The 25,260-nt window shown below is 41.5% G+C and overlaps 3 protein-coding genes across 3 annotated transcripts in view; 1 reads left to right on the top strand and 2 right to left on the bottom strand.

The window, feature by feature from the left end:
* The window catches only part of adgrv1 (adhesion G protein-coupled receptor V1), a 172,231-nt gene extending 158,890 nt beyond the window's left edge, over positions 1-13,341 (bottom strand). Inside the window, exon 1 of the mRNA XM_028577354.1 lies at positions 13,079-13,341. The gene's annotated coding sequence lies outside the window, so the exon portion shown is untranslated. The remainder of the gene's footprint in view (positions 1-13,078) is intronic.
* An 873-nt stretch (positions 13,342-14,214) lies between these two features.
* On the top strand, positions 14,215-19,071 carry lysmd3 (LysM, putative peptidoglycan-binding, domain containing 3). Its single transcript, XM_028579027.1, has 3 exons — positions 14,215-14,400; positions 15,686-15,963; positions 17,585-19,071. Exons 2-3 carry the CDS (start codon positions 15,697-15,699, stop codon positions 18,281-18,283), a joined length of 966 nt encoding a protein of 321 aa, XP_028434828.1. The 5' UTR covers positions 14,215-14,400; positions 15,686-15,696; the 3' UTR covers positions 18,284-19,071.
* Positions 18,856-25,173, bottom strand: polr3g (polymerase (RNA) III (DNA directed) polypeptide G). The gene is made up of 8 exons (XM_028579029.1): positions 24,868-25,173; positions 24,551-24,682; positions 22,083-22,212; positions 20,801-20,866; positions 20,652-20,711; positions 20,507-20,571; positions 19,476-19,601; positions 18,856-19,358 (listed from the first exon to the last, which is right to left on the bottom strand). The coding sequence occupies exons 2-8, from the start codon at positions 24,659-24,661 to the stop codon at positions 19,269-19,271; spliced, it is 648 nt and encodes a 215-aa protein (XP_028434830.1). The 5' UTR covers positions 24,662-24,682; positions 24,868-25,173; the 3' UTR covers positions 18,856-19,268.
* Positions 25,174-25,260: the final 87 nt, after the last annotated feature.

The raw sequence follows: 25,260 nt of genomic DNA, 5'->3' as shown, positions 1-25,260 counted from the left end.
GTGTATATCCACTCGCCTGTCATATCGGATGGTCAAGGCACAGAATGTTTTGGTCATGACAATACCTCATTGACCACAGCATACAACTTTGCTAAAGATTATGACAATTTTATCACCTAGAGTGGAAATCCAATTTAAAGGTCCCATATCATGCTGATTTTCACGTTCATACTTGTATTCTGGGTTTCTACCATAGACTGTATATGAATGGACGTCACCTATTGGTTTGTGGAGATCTGCTATCCGTCGTCGAGTTTGCCGGTTACGTTACACACTTTCACTGGCAATTACATCATAGCCACGCCCTAAAACTCCCCCCGCTTTATCGCCGATTTTAAACAACAATTTTAGACCATAATTCAAAAAATGAACATCATTCTGTGTTGCAGGAGACTTAAAACTAGCGATTGAGACCACAAACTCATTATGAAGATGTTTACTGAGGTAATAAATCAAGTGAGAAGTGGGTCACTTTCTCATAGACTTCTACAGAAACCGAACTCCTTTTGCAACCGCACGTGTCGCCGCCTGCTGGAATTCAGATAGAATGCAGCTTTAAGGCACTTCCGCATTTGCAGCACTTCGCCGAACCGGATGCATTGCCCATTAATATACAGTCTATGTTTTCTACTAGAACATGTTTACATGCTTTAATGTTCAAAAAGTTCAATGTTGAAATTATTTTTCTCATACCGTCTTCCTGAATATACCTGTATTCACCCTCTGTCTTTTAGCGTCTGTTTCTTTAAAAAACCCTCCTAAAAAAAAGCACAGTCTGTTGGTTGATTGGTTAACGTTTCCCGGTCTTCCGCATCTACGCTCGCGGAGTCTCTGCAACATCGTTGCAGCCGGGGAATGACTGTCGCGGCACTTTCTACCTATACATAGTATCGTTGTGACATCACAACCGTACAAAAGACCTGACGGCTCATTTAAAGGCTCAGTTTCTGAATACAAGCTGTGTGCGTTTCTATGTGGATTGAGCGTTTTCACAGTATTTATAAAGCACCTCGACATGCTTTATAATTTTAAAAAAAAGACATCAAAAGACAAAAGGAAATCTCGCTTTTACAATATGGGACCTTTAATTTCAGTCTCTCTATGTCATGTTTGCCTTCAGTTTTCAGAACAAAAGGTCTGACTTCCCACACTATATTTCTTCAGTAAACCTCACTTCCCAACATCCAAATGATTGCCTAACATCACTTAGACCACAATCTTTTAGATGGATGGTAGCAAGCATCCAACTCTCTAACCTCCTAACCCCCAACTCCAAAACAGAGGGGTGGTCCCTTTCGCATCCACTGACCCAGATGCCGCACTTCCTTCAAAGGGCCTAATACAAAGCAGATGCTGTGTGGATGACACAGGTCTGTTTAAAAGCGGCAGGGCAGTTTTTATGCTGGCATCATGTGTTGCCAACCTTGACCCCGGGGGTTACAGGGGGACCACTGATCGGTCTGTCACAGCAAAAGGCAGCATGGAGTGCCTGGCGCAGACCTCTGACATTGATAAGGCTGGGAGTCAGAGTCCATGTTGAGAGGTGCACAGAGACACAGTAGCATGCGTACACACACACACACACACACACACACACACACACACACACACACACACACACAGAAGTTTGCATACATGGATGCATTTCCCAGAGCTGGTGCAGTCAGCATATGCATCCAAAATGCAGGATCTCAATGCTCAGATAGACAGCTGGGTGACAGGCCAGGACACTGGAGAGCTCTGAAATGCATGAAAACACACTGTCCATCACAACATACCGTCTGCCAAAGGAAAAGAAAATGATGGCTGGGACCAGGACTCTGAGACCTGGCGCTTGAACAAGCCACAGACAACACCACAACTAAAGACACTGCACATTCTGAACATCCAAAATTGCTTTTATTGACTTATTCTGTGACTCTAACCTCAGTCAGCTGACTTTCTTTTATTACATTACTTCCTGGAACACACAGCGTCCAGTAATTATTACCCACACTATATATAGTGCTGGCTAAATTCATCCACATACAGGACAACAATGCATTGTTAGATACACTCTTAATCTGATCACCTTAAGCCTTGGCCTTGAACCTGCAATAACCATAACCATTTGTGTCCAGTACATAATACTTCCAGCTAACTTCTTTCTTTTTTTCAATATGCAGAGTCATTAAGAATTATGGTCCTCTTGCACAAGCAGGCTTTGTGCTTGCCAGGAAAGTTTCTTAGCGCTGGGCATTGAGCTACACCAGGAGTACCACTAAGTCCACTCGTTTCAGTGGCTAAGCTTCAGATCAAAGCTAAAGGGAACAATGCGTAGACAACACACACATGCAGCTGGACACACAAACGCACGCACACGTCATGTACAGAGTATCTCTTTGCAATCACTCCTCTCTATCTCCTGATCTCCCCAGTGTTGGAAGAAGTATTCAGATCCTTTACTTAAGTAAAAGTACTAATACCACACTGAAAAAAAAATAAGACAAGTAGAAGTCCTGCATTTAAAATGTTACTTAAGTAAAATTATGTAAGTATCATCGGGAAAAGGTACTTAAAGTATTAAAAGTAAAAGTACTCAATGCAGAAAAATCCTCACATTTTAGAAACTGGAAACAATCCAAACAGTTCTCTCAATCAACTAAGTGTTAAATCGGCTCAGCTGTACTTGTAGTTTATAAAATATATATATATATGTTACTATAACAAACTACATGTGTTCTGTGTGCAAAAGTCTTAATCTAAAAAGTAACTAAAGCTGTCAGATGAATGTAGTGGAGTAAAAAAGTACAATATTTCTCTCTGAAATGTAGCGGAGTAGAAGTAGAAAGTGGCACGAAAAGAAAAGACTCAAGTAAAGTACAAGTCCCTCAAATGTACTTGAGTAAATATACCTAGCTACATTCCATCACTGGATCTCTCTCGGTCACACATCTTATCACTTCCTTCTTCTCGGAGACAAACTCCTTTCTCCTATATCTGTGTGATGGATAGCTCGTCACCAGACAGGCCGTCCCGACAGGCTCAGACGTGATAAGCACCCCGAGCAGTCAACAGTGATAACATCAGTGCTGGTCAGCGTTGGTTTGACCCCGTCACCTGTCAGCCCTTCTTAAAGCAGCCTACCGGTGTTAGGTGCCTGGGTCACAAAAACTATTACACCAGATCCCTTGCAGACTGTCCTGTCCTGTCCCGTCTCGTCAGTTCTGTTATTGTCCCGTCTCACTTCCCTCTTGTTGTTCCGTTCGTCACCTTGTCGCGTTCTATGTGTTATGTGTTACACTTCGTACGTGGTGCTTTAATCCCCGCTGCCCTTATATGGATCCAGGGTCTCGCTAAAACAGGGTGAATGGTTATGGTGGGGCAACCGTTAATGCACTGAATGTAATTCTGAATATGAATGTAACATACTGTGTATATAAAATATATTGCTTTATAATAAAAATAAAGTTGTCCTCCGAAGAGGAAGAAAAACAAAAAAGATCCCTTGCAGACAGACCGCACGCACACACACACACACACACACACACACACACGGGCTGCACAATATATCGTTTTTTTATCGTCATTGCGACATCAACTGGCGCAATATACATATCGCAAAAGGTTGCGACATATCGCAATAGACACTACCAGATTTTTTATGTTAGTTGAAAGAAAATATTAGTACAACTGCACTTTAAAGTGTAACTGTCATTCTTTTTTAGTGGTGCCTGTTATTGTTAATCCAATGTTCAATGTGTTCAATGAAAGAATGTTAGAAATTATTTCCTTTTATTTGTTTTAAATTCAACAGGCAATTTGTTGTATTTTAGAAGAATACTGAAAGCAACAGAAAGGCAGGACTGAGTACATTTTAATATCTGTTAATTTATTGCAAGCAATATCGTTATTGTGATATTCAACAACGTTATCGCGTATCGCATATTTTCCTCATAACGTGCAGCCCTAATAAACACACACACACACATTGATCTATTGGATATCCCTGTCGGAGGTGCACAGGGGGGTGTCTGGTTGCAGGGCTGCTCCTGGGGTCAGTGCCTCTAGGGTTTCTCCTGACAGCGGCCGCTGTGTCGTAATCTTTGGCATCAATTATTCACTGCGTGCCCGAGACTGTAACAGTCAGAGGATGGTGGTAAGCGTGACACTGCAGGATTCGCTGTATAGCACGTGCCATGTGCCATTCTGTAGTTAAGTCAGGTTTCGGGCTGTTGACAACCTGTAAGTATACGTAATGGTGCGAGCGGTCACAGGCGCTCATGTTTTACAGTGGGTGACTTAACCCCTTTGAACTCTGCAATAGAAAGGGTCTGCCAGTGCCTATAGTTGGTATTTTGGCTTATTGTGATGTCATTTCTTAGGAGTATCTTCAAATGCTTCATATCTCTACAATTAGTACAACCTAAAGTTAAAAGGTTAGGTAAGTCAATAAACCATAACAATTAATAAAGTAATGTAATTGTGTCAAAAATGTTAAAAAAAGAATTAAGAAATCCGATGTTTTCACTGTCAAATTTTACCTATTAAACACACAAAACATATTGATCCAAAAGATTTCTAAATGTAGAAACATGAACAAAATATTTCTTCACACTCCATAAGTTATTTGAACTATGTACATTTTTTTGTTTTTGAGAAATGCTCAATTTTATGAGCATGTTTATGAGTGTTTTGATAGTGTCATCTGCAAAAGAACGGAGCCCCCCCCCCCGTTTTTCATTAGACGTCACGTAACGTGACAGCGTGATCAAAAGTGTACAACGTGGTGATACCAAAGACAGAAGCCTTAGATTTCTGCTGCAAAAAAAGATTGAATGCTCTAGCTGTGGTGGTTTTTATTTTAGATTGATTTAAGCAGGATCACGTAAACAACGGGTTCAATTTCTTCTCGCTAACTGAAAAATATGTCTCCGTTCTTTGTCTCGTTGAAGACAGAATCTGTCATCGCGTTCTGCCTCTTTAGCTCTCCGGGAGCTTCTCGAGGTGAAGTACCAGCCTCTATAATCAGAGCCAAGCACTTTGCCTTTACCCTAGTTATATCACCAGGAAAACTACGCATTTGAAGCTTTAAAAGAGGAAAGCAATTTCGCTTACTTCCTTTTTGGTAGAGGGTGTGTGGGATAGCAGTCTGTAGAGTTTTAATCAAGGGCTTTCCCATGAGGCATCCCTGCCCTGAGGCTTCCCTGGTCCTGAGACGCCCTTGGTATAGAGTTTGTGGTTATATCTGGCAGTCAGTCACACGCACCCACATACACATACATACATACACACACACACACACACACACACACAGAGGCACAGAGAGTGATTTGCAGTTGTCTGACACTGGGAGGCCTACAGTGGGATCTCATTCATCAATCTTACAGCTCTGGTCGGTGATATGGAGTCAGTCTGGCCACAAAAAGAAACTGCTCTGTCATTAACATCAACTAATATAACAGTGTGTTCTTGGAACGTTTGTGTGTCTCCTCCGGACAAATTCACACTAAATACCGACCACGCACACAGATAGTATGACCGATACTGACAGAGATAAACAGATAAGTAAACAGAAACAGATGGTGTGGTAGGCAGAAAGGCATATAGAAGGAAGTGATAATAAGCCTGCGTGTATACCAATCTGTATTTCTGTGTAATGTATGGGGTGACTGCTAAGCCAATTCTTTTGGGATATAAACAGTGGAAAAATGGGAAAGCGCCTTGGGGGTTGGATGGCCGGGTTATTATTCAGAGGTCAGACTACATATGAAAAAATGTACAATATGATATGTACTGTATATGATATGAGCATGCAGACGCAAAAGCTTACTCAAAAATATCTTGGTTATAGAAATCCGTTGATACATTAAACATACAATTTAATTGAGCAAATCTAATAAAACAAAAAAACAAGTAATAATGCTATTGTGTCATTTCATGCATACAACCAACCAAGATGATTCTCTTTTTTTATTTATTTTTTATTTAGAAGTCTCATGTGTTTGGCCCGAAACCATGGTGCCTCCTCTGCTGTTTATTGGATTGTTTTCTGTTTGAGCTGCACTTCACGCTAAGTGATGCCACCAGCCCAATGTGTGCCGGGCCCTACCACAGAAACCACCCACCGTCCGTTTTCTCAGCCCTGTGTAGCCGCGGGCTGCTATGCCCGGTCAACTCGCGAGCCCATAATTGCACTTCGCATGTAGTTTCTCCCTCTGGTATTTTTAGATCAGTGAATGTTCTCGCCGTGCAGAGAAGTTGGGGAGAAGAAATTAAGAAACTTAATAAGCGAGTAGAGCTAAAATATACATCATTAAATCTGACACAAGAACTCTGTGTTAGTCAGTTGGCTTATTTTGGAGAGCTCAAGACCCCAAAACAGAATTCTATTTATTTTGAGGAGAGAAAAAAAACAGAAAACCTACTATTAGTCCAACAAGAAGCGGAGAAGGATTTTAGGGGAAATGAGGATGGCGGAGCGCTGAATTGCAGCCAAATAATGCCATTCCACATAAGGGGAGGTAGAAAACACTTGAATGAATACCTCTCTAAAAGAACCAAAAATGCATGAGGTCAGCCTTCCAGCTATTGTCAGACGATACTTTTCAACCAGGCATTTCTCCTTCAGGGGGCAAGAGGCTGCCAATCAAGTGTGCATTTTACTGTGAAAAAAAGAAACAGAGAGAGAGAGAGAGGCAGAGTTTTCCTGAGGTATTGTCCACCCGGCCGTGGTCGGCTGCTCTTAAGTTGAGCCAATGGCATCTCGCATCCCTAACTAAAAACAAGACTTTTTTTTCTGCTTAGGAAATAGTGGGAAGTAAGGAATATAGAAAAAGGAAAGTGGTTCCAATTGACTAGGAACCAGTGCGTGAGCAATTTAGAGCACTTTCCAGTTCGAGCATTGGCTGACTGATTAGCCTGTATGACACACAGGGATGGAGGCAGACAGAAAAGCACTTTCAGGGGATTAAACAAGGTTGTGCTCTCCACAGTCTCGAAGACCAAAGGGCCAAATTAGAAAAGGGTATTACTTCATTGCATGTAACTGCTTGGGCCTGGACGAAATGCTAATTGCATTTCAAAAGAGTTCCCAAAACAGAGAGGCAACCCAGAACAGGGGGGAGTATTTTCATTGGAGAAGAAGCGGGACTTTACGATTCACTGACCAGCGCACAATTTAAAGGAGCAGGCTTTTGTTCACTCATGCTCCTTTTTGTGTTTTGTGTGCACTTCTGAAATTGCCACAGTTCTCTGTTCTTTTGTTTCTCCCACTTTTTTTTTTGGCAATGCCCGGCCTCCTATCCAACAGAATCCAAGCCATCCTATTCAGACTCCCTCCTTCTCCCTTGGGTCTACTCTATCACTCCTGAACAAGGACACAAACACACACACACACACACACACACACACACACACACACACACACACACACACACACACACACACACACACACACACACACACACACACACACATCCTCGGTACAGTAGGTGTGGGAGAGCCCCTCTTTCAGGCATTTGCAGCTCTGGAAAACTAAGGGCCAGATGGCAGGATTGAGAAGGAAGCAAATCCTTGAACAAGTGTGGGTCAACAGAACCTGATTATCAAACAGAAGAATAATTAAAAAAAAAAACGTTATGCTGCTGCACATTTCTTTTAATCTAGCTGGCCATCAAGCGTGTCGTCTGTCCTACAGATTCAAATTCACAGAACTGTTTTGCTTATGCAACTGGGAGTGTGAGAGAATGCGCAGGTCCTGTCACGGCACCAATCAATCTCAAAGGTATCTTATCTCGCATTGAATGGCATTTCAATCTAATCTAAAAAAAACAGTGTTCCCCCCTGCAGTGCTTCACACAATGAAAGACGCAAAAGTGCAGCGTGTGTTTTTTATTCCTCACCAAGTGATCCTGATCTTGTGAGATGTTTTACTCACAAATCTATCATCTATAATGAAGGGGATCCAGAGAAAGTGGATAAATACATATTTTTACACAATAAAGACACCCCGACCAACTACAATGAGGGAAGTGAGAGATAAACAGAGAAAGACAAGAAAAGAAAAGTAAAGAAAAGAAAGAGAGCCTGGTGTAAAGGACGGGGCAGATTGGGGGGGGGGGGTGGGGATGTGCGTGCGTGCGTGCGTGCGTGCGTACATGCGTGCGTGCTTGCGTGTGTGTGTGTGTGTGTGTGTGTGTGTGTGTGTGTGTGTGTGTGTGGATGAAATAATACAGAATGGGTCATACACACCGTGGGGGGTGGCAGAGAAAATAAGGTTGAAGGGTAATGGAGAGAACTGAGGGTTTCAGAAGATTGATCTAAGAGTCTGTGACCTACATCAACAGGTCTATGTTTTAAATAGCCCCCCTCCCTTTCTCTTACACCCACCCACACACACACACACACACACACACACACACAACAAACACACACACAGAAATCTCTCTCCCTGGCAGTGTGCAGTGTGTTTAAAAATAAAATGCATTGTGTTCAATGGAGAAAAAATAGTTGTTTTTTTCGAAGACATTTAAAAAAAATGATACATTTTAAAGCTGTAATTGCAATACCGCAATATTTTTGCTGAAGGCTATCATACCGTCAGAATCGTATACCGGCAAACATGCCTAACACACACACACACACACACATACCCTGGTGAGAGGCAGTTGTATTACTAACAAAGAAGGAAGGGTACAAGAATGGATGGCCATGATGTCCTTCCAGCTAAACGCAAAGTGTGACCCGCTCAACCTAACCTGTCTAAATTAGGACAGGAAGCAGGGGCCACCATGGGATGTGTTCCATGTGGCGCCCCCAAAAACATCTCGGCGAGGGGTGGAACTCATGGGGATTTATGGCCGGTACAGAGGGACCCATGTGGGGGCCCGCGCGTTTAAAGAAAGGGATCAGCGAAGAGCAACCAAAGAGTGTGTTCATTTATCAAATTAAGCTGCAGAGCTGGTTTATTGCTTCGGGATAATATGTCATTCAATGTTCAAAAAAAAAAAAAAAAAAAAAAAAAAAAGATTCTTGCTTTCAACAGTCTTTTATTTTTTTGGTTTATTTTTTTTTTTTAAGCCTTCCCCGACGCCACGTGGTGTGTATGTTTACATCCGCTGTATGCAGGTAGACATACACGTGGATAGCTCAAAATGCGTACAGATAACATGCCATTTGGCTTTAGGAAAGTGGCGTGTATGTTTACGCACAGTCATGATGCCATGTTGACAGTAGAGTGATGTCATTTTCCGAACACACCAGACTGTTGTAACTGTTCTATTATTTCCCTTTACCATCATCAAAAATCTCATTGTGTAAATATTTTTGCGAAAGCACCAATAGTCAACACTACAATATGGTTGCGGTATCGATATCGAGGTGTTTGGTCAAAAATATTATGATATTTGATACTCCATATTGCCCAGCCCTAGTAAGATAAAAAATGTGTGTGTGCATGTGTGTTTGTGTGTGTGTATGTATAAAAGTACAATTATGAGAGTTGACAGCGAGGTCATGGCCGAGGGTTTGCTCCAGCGACCGTACCAGCATCATCGCACCGGGAACAATATGTGGTTGGTCAGGCCCACTGAGGAGACCTCAGGATTGTTGGCCATGTCGGAGGGCCCACCACTTTCCTGTCCCTCTGCTCCAAGGACAACTACTACTAAAACATGATACCGTCTCCCGTGCGTAAGCATGAGCTGTTGAATGACTTTTGAAAAACAAAGTATTCAACTCCTAAAGAACGTTGAAAGAGACATGTTAACGACTTCAATTTGTCCACTCACTGAATCTAAAATCAACTTTTTCAAGGTTCCCAGACATGTTTCAGGCAACTTAAACAACAGGAAGGCGTGTACAGTATGTACATTATATGTACACACACAGCATAGTTCCTGTCCTACAGTTAGAAATTAGGGCTGCAACTAGCGATTATTTTCATTGTCCATTAATCTGTCGATTATTTTTAAGAAAATTGTGAAAAAGTGACGATCAGTGTCTCCGAAAAGCCCAAGATGATGTCCTCAAATGTCTTGTTTTGTCCACAACTCAAAGGTAGAAAATAGTCACATTTAACAAGCTGGAATCAGAGAATTTTGACTTTATCATAAAAAAGGACTCAAACCTAATAATCGATAAGCAAAATATTTGGGCGATTACTTTAATATTTGACAAGTAATCTTTGCAGCTCTATTAGAAATTAGCACACGCAACAAAATCAAAGCTTCATCTGGTCATTTTTCTATGTCCCAGTTCGCATCATGGTTCTTAATTATATGAATCTCTCTAGGTAGGATTTATAGATAACTGTATTGTTTTGTTTTGTATTTTTTATTATTTATTTTTCTGACAATGTTTTTATTAATTTTCCATGCAATTACAATTTTCAACCCAGCTTTGGCTTGCTGTTTCAAAAATGATAACACCTGGTTCATAAACTCAAATAAGCATTGAGCATTCAGCCCAGTCAGCTCCCAGCAACAGAAACAGAGGCAGATTTAAAGGTATTGCACCAAAGGATAGTGAATTATTCTACTGTGTGGTACTTCTGAGGGAAATGGTAATCGGAGAGAGAAGAGGTAACGTCGTAGGTGCAACATTTTATCCTCTCAAGGTGTGGAAATGAAAACCAGACCATAACTAATGAGAGGTGTATGAGGTCTGCTGGTTTTCTCTTCCCACATCGTAAAAAATGTAGAACACTCACTGAGGGGAAGACATGTATAACCTTTTTCATTGTGTTTACCTGTAATACCATGTGCTATAAAAGAATGAAATAGTTCTCTGCAGGGCTGCAATTACACTTGATTATTAAAGTGCTCATATTATGATCATTTTCATGTTCATAATTGTATTTATATCAGAATAGGTTTACATGGTTTAATCTAGCAGTAGCTAGGTAAGGACTACTAGCCAGTCAGAAGCAGAGTATGAGGGCGTGCCACGCTAGCAGCTAGCCGAGCATTATAACGTGTGTTACAAAGTGACCACGTTGGTCTCTGAAGTAAAGGCTGGACTACAATAGAGCTGATTGGAGCAGTTTGTGAACAGTGTTTTCTGTTGGAGATGGTCAGTCCCTTTGGGATGGACTTTAGGCTTTTTCACTTTGTAAACCTGTAAAAAAAATATATAACACAATAAAGGAAAGGGAAAAAGCCAAAAAGCATAATATGAGCACTTTAAAAGAGGATATTGTGAGCTACAGAAAAAAAACGTACAAAAACAAACGAATTACTTGTGTTTCAACATAACTTTTGCAGAGATGTCTAGGAAGTAATTTGGAACTGCTGTAGATCACAAAATAAATCATGAATATCTGTATTTATGGAGTGTATATATACAGTAAAGGCATGCAAAGTTCCAATTCGACTTTATAAATGTCCTTCATTCAACAGATAAAGACATAATTTACAAGTCTTGCCCCCAACAGTGATCCATGGGTGAACGGATCAGCGGAGGCGGGCCCGGCCAGCCTGTTGCAGGGCGGTTAAGTGTACGTAGAGCTGTGCCTTCAGCTACCATTTCCCTCCATCCCCACACACTGGAAACGCAAGCCCCTCTCATCCGCAGCAAACATCAATCTCAGCCTGTCCGCAATGTGCAACACTCCAGCACCTTTCATCAATGAAGCGGCTCTGTTTATGGCACTGTCCCCTTTTGTATTGTGCGGCCATTAGAGGCGTGAGACAGAAGGAGAGAGAGGCAGGCAGTAAAACAGTTTCCGCCCAGTGAATCACATTCAGACCCTCATACAGGCGACTGGGGGCTGACCCCTGCCAGGCGATGACATAAACGCTGACAAACAAAGGACCTGAGCTCTGAGCAAGTGTAGCTCCTATAGGATCTAAATCTACAAAAAAATAAAAAATAAAAAAACAGACCAACAGACTGTGACCCTGTGGGTTTGGGATGATGGAAATAGAGATTGTAGGCTTGAATAAAATGTGTGAAAATGTCATGGCAAGTTTTGCTGCTTATATACAAACAAAGGGGGTGGGGGGGATGGATTCAATGATGCCACCCTTTTATACAAAGATACATTCCAGAAACAGTTAACAGTGAAGGGTTGGCGCTGAGGAAGAGCAGGTGTAAGTGCTGAATGGATACACAAGCAGCTCCCTCCCTTCCTCCCCAGGGAGAAAAAAAAAGGGATTTAACTCGACTGAGGGGCCGCAGAGGAGGCAACAAAAGAGATTTGCAAGGGACGCACCAAGACGACATCATGTCAAATAGATAACAGATAAGGTGGACATATTCAATTATTCAAGGATTCACAGTTTACACCATCAACTGGTGTAAACTGTGAAGCCTGCACATCTGCGTAAAACACGCAAAAAAGCGGCAGGCACAATGAGGCTACAGGCACCAACGGTTGATTTAATAGTAACAGCACATGTGGGCAACTTTAAGTGTGCCAAGATTACTTATGGCCCGAGTTAAGCCTATATAGATTAGTCAACGGAGCCTTTATGAGAGGGTCTCCAGCTCACCATGTGTGGCAGTCCCCCCCTGAATTGTTGTTTTATTTTCAGTTGGAGAGAGAAACCCCACACAAAGCGCAGTAATCACACTGGAGATCCTGGATGTAACCATGGAAGCGTTTGTCTCCGTCCTCAATGGGCTGCCCGGCCATTCATTTACTGATTGCGCTGAATCAATATTTAGGCTTTTCAATTTTATTAGCTGCTCCGAGGGGGGTTTCTTGGCACAATGCAAAAAAGAAATTAGCAGTGGCCAACCACTTTTAATCGTTTTCTTATAGTGTTATACAATATGTCTGCTTGAGCTGTCTGGCATAATTGATGAGGAGTATCGCTACTCATTTGTTTCCTTTATTCTCTGCGCTATTAATCTACCACTGGCAATAACGCCTGGAGTCACCAATCATTACTGACACATAAATCTGAGGCGCTTGCATTGTCCTAGAGACGGTATATAGCCATGTGTCACAAAGAGATATCATCTTGCGTCCAAGTCTTTCTATGAAATAATACAGCAAAGTTTGGCTGGCCGCTGTAGCCTATACTGCCCACACTCCCGATGACAAACAAAAGCACATTTGAAAAGAGACGTAAGGTAATGCATTCCAACTTACCTGACACCTTGCTTGGCCCTCTCTGTCCAAAAGATAAATTACTATAATGTCTTTATTGCTGAGGATAACATCGATGAGTGCTGTTCGGGGTCTTCGGCTCATTCCCTTCTCAAACAGCAGCCAATAATAACTGCATCATTTCGTATTGTTTACTAAGAACTGGACTCGGCTTTGGGATCCCGGTGAACAGCGTGGGATGAAGCGCGTATGTCATCTAACGGGACTGGAGAAGCCGGGAGAAATAGCGGAGACGGAGCGGTTCCCCCCGGTGTGTTCAGGACCTTCTCCACTCTCTCTAGTCTACGCGCAGCTCCGTCCGCCGGCAGCCATGTGAGAGCTGCTGCTACTGTACACACACACACACACACACACACACACACACACAAGTCTCACTGTTCCAACAGAAAGATTAGTTTGCAGCTACTCAGGAACTCCCGGCTCGTCTCCCGGTCGCTGCCTAATGAGACATGTTTTAATCCCATTTGTCTCAAGGGTGCTCGGTGTGGCGGTGGACAGCTCCACCCTGTGACCCGAACAGGCATTGAGCCAGCCCCCCCGAGCAGCAGTCCTGCTGGGGGCTAAATTACTCCCCCCTCTCTTGTAGTCGCTACACATACACTTTGTAAATGTGTACTTCTTCATAAGAAATTTAAAATCTGACACACGTGTAGTTTTATGCAAAGTGCCTCTTGCATGCCTGCCGACGTAGCCTAGCATGTTGTTCGCTGTTTATTTATACATTAAAGTATAACGTTAACGCCAAATACGTCCTCAACTAAATGCCAGGAGGGCAGTGCTGTCTTTACATATAATTTAGGAGAAAAAAAAGAGACTTTGATACAATTTACTCCTGTATTTTAAAGTGAATTTAGCTGACGCTAAAGTTGGTTAAGCTAACGTTTACCCTGCATGTCCTCCATAAACTCAAACGTTAATTAGCATATTTTCTACTGGCTGGATACGTTGTATTTTAAATAACAGGGCAGTTAGTTTAGGTAAACGTAAACAAATTAGTTGATACGGGTATATTTATCGCTATCGCTACACCTGTCTGAATAAAATAATCCCATATTAATAACTTCAATCCAAAATATTGGCTCAGTTGTCTGTTCCCAGGGTTCCACCGTTGACATTTAGCGCCATCTCGCGACGTGTTGGAGGAATCGTCAGTTGTAACGTCATTACGTAAACATTCTGTGGACGTGGCGTGAGCAGTTGGACAAGACAACTAGCTAATCGAAGGGACGGTGAGACCGAAAATAATCCCGTGGAAGTATGGATATTATCCAGGTCAATTGATTGATCGGTTTTCACTTTGTCAGGTAAATGTTTTTGTTGATGACTTCCTCCAAATACATCATTCATCAAATGTGACAACTAACCGATAGAAATGTACAAACGTTACTAGTCACATTCACATAACATAGGTGGACGCTAGTTAGCAATGGTAGTAGCCTAGCTTGTACAGATGGTTCTCAGTTTGCTAGCTAACTGTTGACAAATTGATATGGTGGCTTAAACATACGTGTTTCTAAAGTTACGTAATTATTCCTGTTGGACAATAATATCGACTGGACTTTTGTGAGGTGAGAGAGACTGAGGTGTAGCATTATCCATGTTGTTTCATAGCCAATTTCTTAGTTGAATAGTAGCGAGCTAACTTGGAATTTTAGCCACATTAACTAAAGTGATTGCAAGCGTAACGTTAGCCTGTTAATCGCACCCTTGCGTGCTTGATAAAGAAGAGAAGTGTAGGTGTACATATAGTCAACACCTTAGATTGCTAGCTGCTAACATTACCTCACGTTCAAAGTAGTAATCTAAAGTTAGAATGAAGTCTGCTTTATTGACGGCAGCGCATCAAAGCTGTGATAGGGGAATAGCTAGGTAACGCTATCTGACAAATATCGCATTACCATGGGATGTTCTCATGGCCGTAATGCTTAACTAAGCATAAATATTTCAAAAATATTTCCTAGGACATCGACATCTCGACGACTCAGCGTTCTGCCCGTAACGTCGCTTATCAAACTGGAAGAGCCCCACATCTTATCTAGTTTGTCTGTCAGAGAGATGGACTTTAGTCGGTTGTTTAGCATGCTGAACAACGCCAGAAACGTACAAGTATAAGAGAAGTTGACTGCTACCTAGTTAATTGAAGGTTTCAGAGAAAGAAACTCATGGTTTATGGTGTCATAACGTTCACATAGGCCAGTTTTCATTTACAGTCTTTTGGTATATGTATAGTTTAATTTATTATGTAAGTTTATTTGAAACAGTGGGATATTCACACTGGCAGCTGGTACAAAGTGATAGTTCCTAGGACTGGGCGATACGGAGAAAATGAAATGTCACGATATTTTGGACCAAATACCTCTATCGATACCGCAACGATATTGTAGTGTTGACTAATGGTGCTTTCACAAAATATTTACACAATGGAATTTTTGATAAATAATCCTTCTGTAATGTGGATATAATGACTACCGGTAAGTGGGTAAAGGCAAATAATAGAACAGTTACGTCCCTTGTTTAAAGCGAAACTAAAGTAAAGCATACCTTGCTGGTATTTTGTACTCAAGCCTGTCTCTGTTCTTCCCAATACAGTGAAGCAGAAAATGTCCAGTATAAGCCAGCACTATGGGTTCCAGTCAGCCACCATGGTGCAGCCTGCAAATGGCGGCCATGCCTATCTGTTTGGAAACAATGGCTCAGAGAATGACCTGTCAGAAGAGGACGGGGAGAGTTATGAGCTGCGGCCACGCGGCAGGGAGAGGCTGCGGAGGAGCACCTCCAGAGAGAGGATGGACGATATTGTCTACCTGGCCAGAGACATCCAGGAGGGTGACACCCTGAACAGCATTGCCCTGCAGTACCATTGCTCAGTATGTTTGTGCTCAGACGTGTCTCTCTCTCTAGTAGACTATCTTCTTTCTTCTTACATAACATACATTACACAAACATTGTTGGCCCTTTACACAATAAGGGCTGCAACAATATATCCATCTGCTTGAATTTGTTGATGAAAACCTTGTGTAGCAATATATAATAATATTGAGAAAGTGATGCATCGTGCTATCGATTTGAATTGTTGACAGGATAATGGTAATCAAATCGTGAGACCAGTGAAGATTCACACCCCCAATGCCCACTAGTTACGAGTCCCAACTGATGTCTTGGAGTTCACTACTTCCATCTATCTAACCAACAGTCATTTTATGATTTAAGTGGAAAATGTACAAAAAAAAAGAAGTTCTTAACAATGAAATTACTCATTGTTAATTTCCAGTTTTGGCCACAGTCTCAGAAATGAGTCCACCTTTTCCTTTACATCAGCAAAGTACTATCCACTACTTAGAAACACCATGTTTCTGTTCCTATTCCTGCAAGACTGAACTACCCTCTAGTAACGACTAAGGAGAGTAGTTCTCGAGTCACAAAATGTAAATTTTTAAAGCGGCTATAATCTATTTATATAATAATGAATCAAATGACAATGTGAAAGGGGTCGATTGTGCTAGCAATGCACCCACAGAATTATCACCCAAATCTGCAGCTCTGTTCAACTTCACTGAGCTTTATGGCGAGTTTCCGCTCATTGTTTGGCTACGAGGCCTGCAACTTGCCATTTTGGTTCACTCTCACCTCTTATAGCGTTGTTTTCCGCCTCAGCAGGCAGCTCTTTTCAATGAAATGGCTCTAATAACCCATTGTATACTACGTGCTGTATACACAGCAGAAACAGTTAGCAACTAGCCGTTGAACATTTAGCAGGTAAAGAGCCAGATATTTCCACCAAGGTTTGGTAGAGATCAAAACGGAGCTTTTGAATATTGGACAAAAGATTTGTCAGGTGGCCAGAAACACGACTCCAAATGATTGATAATGTTGCTCCGTAACTGCTGGGTGTGTAAATAAAATAAGAAAAAATTATTTCCTGCATTCAGAATATTCAGACCACATTTACATTGCTACATTTTGGTTTTTAGGCCGAGTTTTTGAGCCAAAGAGATCCCTGGGCACACAAGTTTTTTTTTTTTAGCTCCAGTAGAAGAACTAATCTCTGTTTTAAACTATCACACCCAAACTGCACATCTCATCAACATTCTCGTACACTGGGCATGCGCATTCCGGGTTAAACAGGCGGCAGCCTGTATACTTCGCCCGTTGCTGGTAGTTAGTAGCCTAGTTTCAGAGAACAAGACGTCATGACCGATAAGACCCAATCAGGCTGCAAAACGCCTGCGTCAGTGTTGCCAAAGGTCTCAGTTTGTGGCCGTTGAGACTGCAACATAACCCCGGAGAGTCCAAAACCAAAACGGGGTCTTTGTGTTTTCAAATGTCTCCGGTTTAGAAGCTCTGAAACACCAGAGCGGTGTGAACGTAGCTAGAGATATTTGTTTTCCAACCAAAACGTAGCAATGTAACTGTGGCCTAAATGTAACATCGTAGCTTGTGTCTGTCAAGCAGCATCATAAATGGATCTGTCTTCTGTGCATGTCCTAGGTGGCCGATATAAAGCGGGCCAACAACTTCTTGACGGAGCAGGACTTCTTTGCCCTGCGGTCGGTCAAGATTCCTGTGAGGCGCTTTAGTGTCCTCACTGAGACTCACAGCGCCGGGCCTCTCAAATCTGCCTCCCCCTCAGGTACCAGGCGCCTGGCCCAGATCTCACCCGTTGCCTCCCTCCCCTCTGACTTCTCTACAGACTCTTCCTCTTCCACCGACAGCGTGGAGGGATTCCTCCTGGAGAAGGACAAGGACATCGAGCGGCTGGTGAAGTCCACGGGGCCGTCTCGGAGCAGCCTGAACGAGGTCGTGTCCTCCTTAACGCTACAGCAACAGCAGCCACTGCTGGGGGAAGTGGAGTACAAACCGGTGCAGAAAAAGGACCCTTATTACGGCGCAGACTGGGGCATGAGATGGTGGACGGCTGTGGCCATCATGCTGGTCGTGGGCATCATCACGCCCGTGTTTTATCTGCTGTACTACGAGGTTCTCATGAAAGCTGAAGTCAGCCACCACAGCGTTCCCACGCCATCCCCTCACATCACGCCTCATGGACATTACCGCGGCAATAATGCAGGCTTTGGTGTTGGAAAAGACGACAACGCAGGGGCCGGAAACGTGGGTAACAAAGATCCACAGGGACAAGTTGTGACCAAAGCAGTAGACGGTGGACACGGAGGGCATGAGAAAACGTAACAGGGATTTTAACTTTCACATACAAATTTGTCGCTAACTCAGAGATCTAATAAAACTGGGTGGATGTTCCCATTGTCGAATAGTTTTTATAGACTTAATACATCAATGCAACCTGTCTGACAGTCACTTTTATAATGAGAATTTTTCGATGGTTGAAAAACTAGGAATCCCTTGTGTCTGTCTGTATGCTTTTCAACAAGGACCATCGATGGGCTAAAAACAAGACGCTACCCTTGGCTGAGTTCTCAGTGTAGCCAGTAGAACTGAGGTGATTTTTGTTATCTATCCATCTATGCTGCTGGTATTCTTAGTAAGCTACACACAAACTGTATCCACAGAGTTCAAAAACAAACCGGGACGGACAGCGACACACTTGACCTATTTCTGGTTATTCAGCGATGGAAGAGAAGCATTCATTCTGTGGATTTTGTTTTTTGAAGCAGTTTGGTCCAATTGCATATTTTTTGCCATGTTAGAAATAGTGGATTTTCCAAAGCTATTGGAAGTACCAGTTAAATTTCCAAGAAAGTTGATTGAATTGTTCCTCTTTTTTTTTTCCCCTTTTAAAAAACAAAACGGGAAATGCACATTATTCCCACAATGACTCATTCTTGTAATTATGAGAGATTTTAGAATTTGTTATATAGCCCTTTTATTTTATCACTGTGTTCACTTGATACTTTCTGAAAAAAGCATTTCATGTTGACAGTATGTGCCTTTCAACCTGTGGAAATGTGCCACAGGCTGGAAAATAAATACATCTATTTTGAATAAATTATTGCCAGTGAGCAAATAGTTTGGCATTTCTTATTTACAAAAGTCTTTTAAAGGAAAGCTCGCCTCTCAAAAATCACACAAAATAAAGCAAACCAAAAACTATCACTCTGCTAAACAGCATCCCCAACTTATCTACAATATCTAACCAATGGAAACAATCACGTGATTGTTTACGTCAGCGGTGAGCTTGCGTGGATGAGTCACGGTGTCAGTATGTTGCCTCTGCGTCCATATTGTCATCGCTGCCCGCGCCGAAATCTTCGCCGTTGTCAAAATAGCTGTCGATGTAGTCGTTTTCCTACAGAGAAACAAAGGAAACTCATGAGGTCAAATCAACTCAGCTTCTTACATATTGACCGCATTTGTGTTTAGGAAATTGGACAAGAACGGTTTTGTGTTATGATTTGTAATCAACCTCTTCGATATCCTCTTCGTCATATTCTTCTGCTTCAATTTCTTCTTCCTCTTCGTCATTCCCTTTTTTCTTTTCCGTTTCATCGTCAGATTTTTCAGGGTTCCCGTCACCTTTCTTTTCCAGTTCCTGATATGTTGACATTAAGATTTAATTACTCAGAAGGACATGCATAGTTGTTAAGTACATACACATGCTGAACTCCTAAACTGCACCAACTTGACGCCTTCATGTGACTACTAGGCGATCAGATGTAATGCTGTAATTCTGCACCAAGGCTGAATTTTGGGAAAGAGACTTCAGATACAGTATTAGGGGGACCACTAAGGTCTATATAAAAGAGACTTCAGATACAGTATTAGGGGACCACTAAGGTCTATATAAAAGAGACTTCAGATACAGTATTAGGGGACCACTAAGGCCTATATAAAAGAGACTTCAGATACAGTATTAGGGGACCACTAAGGTCTATATAAAAGAGACTTCAGATACAGTATTAGGGGACCACTAAGGTCTATATAAAAGAGACTTCAGATACAGTATTAGGGGACCACTAAGGTCTATATAAAAGAGACTTCAGATACAGTATTAGGGGACCACTAAGGTCTATATAAAAGAGACTTCAGATACAGTATTAGGGGACCACTAAGGTCTATATAAAAGAGACTTCAGATACAGTATTAGGGGACCACTAAGGTCTATATAAAAGAGACTTCAGATACAGTATTAGGGGACCACTAAGGTCTATATAAAAGAGACTTCAGATACAGTATTAGGGGACCACTAAGTTCTTTATAAAAGCATCCAAAGAGCACCATGTCATGGGACCTTTAAAACCAGTAAAAATAAAAAGGTATGTCATATTACGATATCCAAAATCCAAGACGATATCTAGTCTCATCACGATATCGATATAATATCGATATATTGCCGAGCCCTAATGAGTACTTGATAAATCACATCAAGAGGAAAATGAACAATACGCGTAATGCTCAGCAGTTGACCACAGAACAAACAAGTGAAGAAAAGCTTACATCTAATTTAGTCAGCAAGGCCTCGGTGTCTTTGCGCGATATCTTCACAGTTTTCTTCTTTGCCTCTGTTGGATTTAAGCATTTTGTCTTTATTCTTACGGCCACAGAATGAAATCTCATTACACGCATAATAGCTTTAACATACCTGGTTTAGCGCGAAGTTTTTTCTTTTGGGGCATCAATTCTTTTGGGAGGAGGTTCCAGTCTAAAATATCAAGAATAGTATTGCTATTATTTTCCTTTTTGTTTTTGCTATACTTGCTGTAATCACAAGACAATATGTTATGCGAGTACCTGGAGTCCAATTCTCATCGTCTAGCTGTCTTTGCTTCAGGTATCTCTCCGTGTATCTCTCCACTTCTGTTTCACGTAAACAAGAGAAAGTTGGGCTTCAGTACACTCTTTAACAATCCGCGATTCACCTTCACATCCCATTCAGCAGTTTATCAGAACCATGAGTCAGCAATCGTTGCGTGTGTGCTCCATATTTATACAGTTGTATTAGTCCCAAAACAAAAGTGACATAATCCATCCTAGTCCAAGTCCTAGCCCATTGTGATTAAAGTAAGCACATTATTTTGTCAATACAACGCACCGAAATTAAGCATCGGACAACATTTAGGACAAGATATTCTGAAAACTCCATTTATAACGTTTTACAGATATACAGTATCTCACAAAAGTGAGTACACCCCTCATATTTTAGTAAATATTCATTATATCTTTTAATGGGACAACACTGAAGAAATTACACTTTGCTACAATGTAAAGTATTAAGTGTACAGCTTGTATAACAGTGTAGATGTGCTGTCCCCTAAAAGGCCAGTTATTTCATGGATCCAGGATACTATGCATCCTGATAAAGTTTTCTTGGCCTTTGGAATTAAAATAGCCCCACATCATCACATACCCTTCACCATACCTAGAGATTGGCATGGTTTTATGTCGGTTAGCCTAATAGCTGGTTTGATTTGCATTGAGAGATGATTTTATGGAAAGTACCCCATGCCAATCTCTAGGTATCTCAAGGGAACTTTATCAGGATGCATAGTATCCTGGATCCATGAAATAACTGGCCTAAATCTGCCTGCCTCTATGGGAATTTAACATAGGGGTGTACTCACTTTTGTTGCCAGCGGTTTAGACATTAATGGCTGTGTGTTGAGTTATTGAGGGGACAGCACATCTACACTGTTATACAAACTGTACACTTAATACTTTACATTGTAGCAAAGTGTAATTTCTTCAGTGTTGTCCCATTAAAAGATATAATGAAATATTTACTAAAATGTGAGGGGTGTACTCACTTTTGTGAGATACTGTACATTAGCTCATCGCTGAGTAAGGGAAATCTAAAAGACCATATCAGGCCAGACTGTAGAAATCACATAAAACTGCTGGGCGAGGCAGCAGCTGTAACTTAATAGTCTGCCATAAATATGCCTCTCTCTCTTTTTCCCAGACATGACCCTAAATGAAATGCCTCCGTTCCTAAGTGCTGCATTATCTTCCCTCACAGCAACCTATTGTCTTGCTATCAGATGTCGGGTATCCAGTGCACTACCCTCTTCCTCACCTGCTTTGTTGGACTGAGGCTTGATGTTATGTGGTAGCTGCTGCATCGTTCCCCTCATCTCCTGTTTTAAGGCCAGCATGTAGTCCTCATCCTCCCCGGCTTTCAGAGGCACCGGCTTAAAGTCTGTGTTCTGGAGGAGGATAGATAGTGGAAGGGAGAGAATAGCAATTCAAAGATCTGTTTAGGGCTGCACGAAGTACAGAAAATATGTAATTGTGATTAATTTGACTGATATTGTGATTGCGATATGATTCACGATATTGGAGGGAATTATTTTTATAACTTTTTCATTGAAAAGAATATTTTAATAAAAAAAAAAAATTTAAATGATTAAAGTGTGATTTTTGCGAGGATCTGTACCAAACAAATATTTTTTTTTTCCTTTAGTCTGTAGCCCGGGACGTCTCTGCAGCGCCACAATACTTCATTCAGAAGGGTTTGACACATATTTTGCCTTTAACAAATATTGCCCCTCCCTGCGATTTGGATATTGCAGTAGTCCATATTGCAATTTCGATGAATTTGCGATTAATTGTACAGCCCTAAAACGATTTGCTTTAGGTTAGCCACAGTTGCTTCCTACAATATGGAGCACATGTGGCATGATATTGGAGAATCTGTACATTTATCGATACAGTTTCAGTGTTACCTTCAATTTCTTTTACTACAGATTCTATTTTACTTATTTTTTATTATCATATTATCTACATCCGTTGTTTACAGTAAAATGCTGTACAGTGATAGTGTCAAATTGATCCTACAATTACAGTAAAATAGATGTCAGGACAAATAAACATGCTGCCCAGGTTGGATTCTAACCTGCCAAGTTATGGTGCACAGCCCTTTTGTATAATTTAAGAAAAAGCTACCTTAAAAATTGGTGTTCCGATGACACAGGGACTTACGACATGTACAAACTGTCAGTCAAGAACAAAAGTCACTGAAGTGCTCAGCATGAAAAATAAACACATTGTGTTATTATATATTATATTACACGCATTGCACTCAAAATTGTGTGTTAATAAACGGACACAGAACATCCTGAACGTATGTCCTTTGTGGTCTTTCAGCCTAAGCAAGCGGACACCGGTATCAAATACAAAGCAAGGCTTCAAATCCAACAGGGCAAACTGACCCCCGGGGGCCTCAAAAGCCTCAGGTGTGTCAGGTGGTTTGTAGTAAATTGGTTGGTTTCAGGGCCTGTGTGCAAAATATAATCAAACTGTCATGTGTAATGTACTCAAAATGGCACTTGAATTCAAAAGGACATATGCACAATGCACAGAAAGTATGATGAAGTGGAATTGGGGCCCAAAAGTAATGTGTGCCCTATGGCCCTCTATTTGAGCATCGCGCAGAAAACACCAGAAGCATCCTACTGATAGTTTCCCCTCTATGATCCTCCTACAACAGGAGGAAGATCTACAAAAGTGGTTTCCTAAATTTTTCACATCAAGGACACCTAAACTAACATATCAGACCCCCATTTGGTTAGATCTTGTCCTAGGGTCCCCCTGTCTGATAGGCTTTTTTGCTTTTAGATGTTTTATGACAAAGTGTATGACACTCATGATCAAAATAATCATACATTCTGTCATTGTGTTACTTATTTATAGAATTATAGTGAAAATAAGTTATTCACCCCTGGAACCCTCTCAAGGACCCCTGGGGGTCCCTGGACCCCACTTTTTGGAACCACAGCTCTAGGAAGAGGCCCTTGATGGGACACTGCTTTTAAACATGCAAGTGCTCAACATTACCATGACAAATAACACTTATATTTTATATATGCAAATACATCATTGTTCATAGCTTGTACTTTAGTTTAAATAAATCATAATGAAGCCTACACATTTTCTTGACACAAGTCTACTTTAGAAATGTCATGCTTATGTTTCTCTGAATTGTCATTAAATACTTTAAATTCCACCATCCCTCAAAGGTTGAGCCATACAACACTTTGAGGACTTATTGGTGATTCAGAATCAGAATCAGAATTCAGAATCAGTTTTATTGGCCAAGTATACTAACATACACAAGGAATTTGACTTTGGTAAGTGTTAACTCTCTATACATTCAACAAATAGACATGTAGCAGTAAACATTCAGTAGGCAAATAGTAATATAGACACATAGTGTACAATAGAGACAACAATATACATATAGGCACATATCAACATAATATACAAAAATATAAATATACAAATAAGACAAAATATCAAGACAAGTACACATGGAGTGGGATGTAAAGTGCAAAAAGTAATAGTGCAAAGTAGTGTGCAAGATGCTTATTGGAATGATAAGTGTGTAATGTGTAGAGAAGTGGTTGAGTGGCCAAAGTGGTGATGACCCCACTTATCCGCATTTCAGTAGAGCAGCTAATATACTGCAATGTGATATATGTCATCGTGGGATCTTTGCTTGCTTTTGTGTGTGTGTGTGTGTGTGTGTGTGTGTTCGGCACTTACTGGAAACAGCGGACTGGGCCCCACCCTGGCTTCTGGCATGCTGCCCCTGCCGATGCCCAGAGCCTCGATGTTGAAGGTGAAGGCGGCCACTCCACGACCCTTTCCTGCCATGGCTGCGAGCCTCCTCTGTACCTGCAGCACAGAGTCCACACATGCCGTCAGTCAACTCCACTGTCCAACACGTGTGGACACAACAAGTTCATGTAAAATAGCTCTCATCGCCTTTTGCCTAAATTTGCCTACTATGAAGCGTTGGGTCAACATTGAAATATTACATCAGAGACTCACCAACACATACAATACGTTGTTATACTCACTATGGGACTGTTAGTAAAGTGCTCCTAATGTGGAGACGTATTTCAGGGCTGTTCAGTGGCATATATAGCCTTTACTACGTCTCCATGTTTTCACTTTTCGAGTTTACTTGTCATTAACATTCCGCTACTCCGTTTTATCTGTTGTTCGGCACGTTAACTAACTCCTGAATTCAATAAATTGACAGCTAAACCTAATAATTGTTACGGCTTTGCTATAACCGGCGTGGAAACCTATTGCACACACACTACACTACACTCAGCAGTATGCGTAAATGTGGCTTTAACGTGGCCCGCCCCTGCCTGACGTTTGAGAAGGAGTGACTTATTTACAGCCAATAGAGTAGCGCGCTTTATGTTGTCGTCACTCCCGTGTTCGGCCAATGAGCACGCTCT

The sequence above is a fragment of the Perca flavescens genome, chromosome 5 (assembly GCF_004354835.1).
Source record: "Perca flavescens isolate YP-PL-M2 chromosome 5, PFLA_1.0, whole genome shotgun sequence".
Taxonomy (NCBI): domain Eukaryota; kingdom Metazoa; phylum Chordata; class Actinopteri; order Perciformes; family Percidae; genus Perca; species Perca flavescens.
This window is presented reverse-complemented; position numbering and strand designations above follow the sequence as displayed.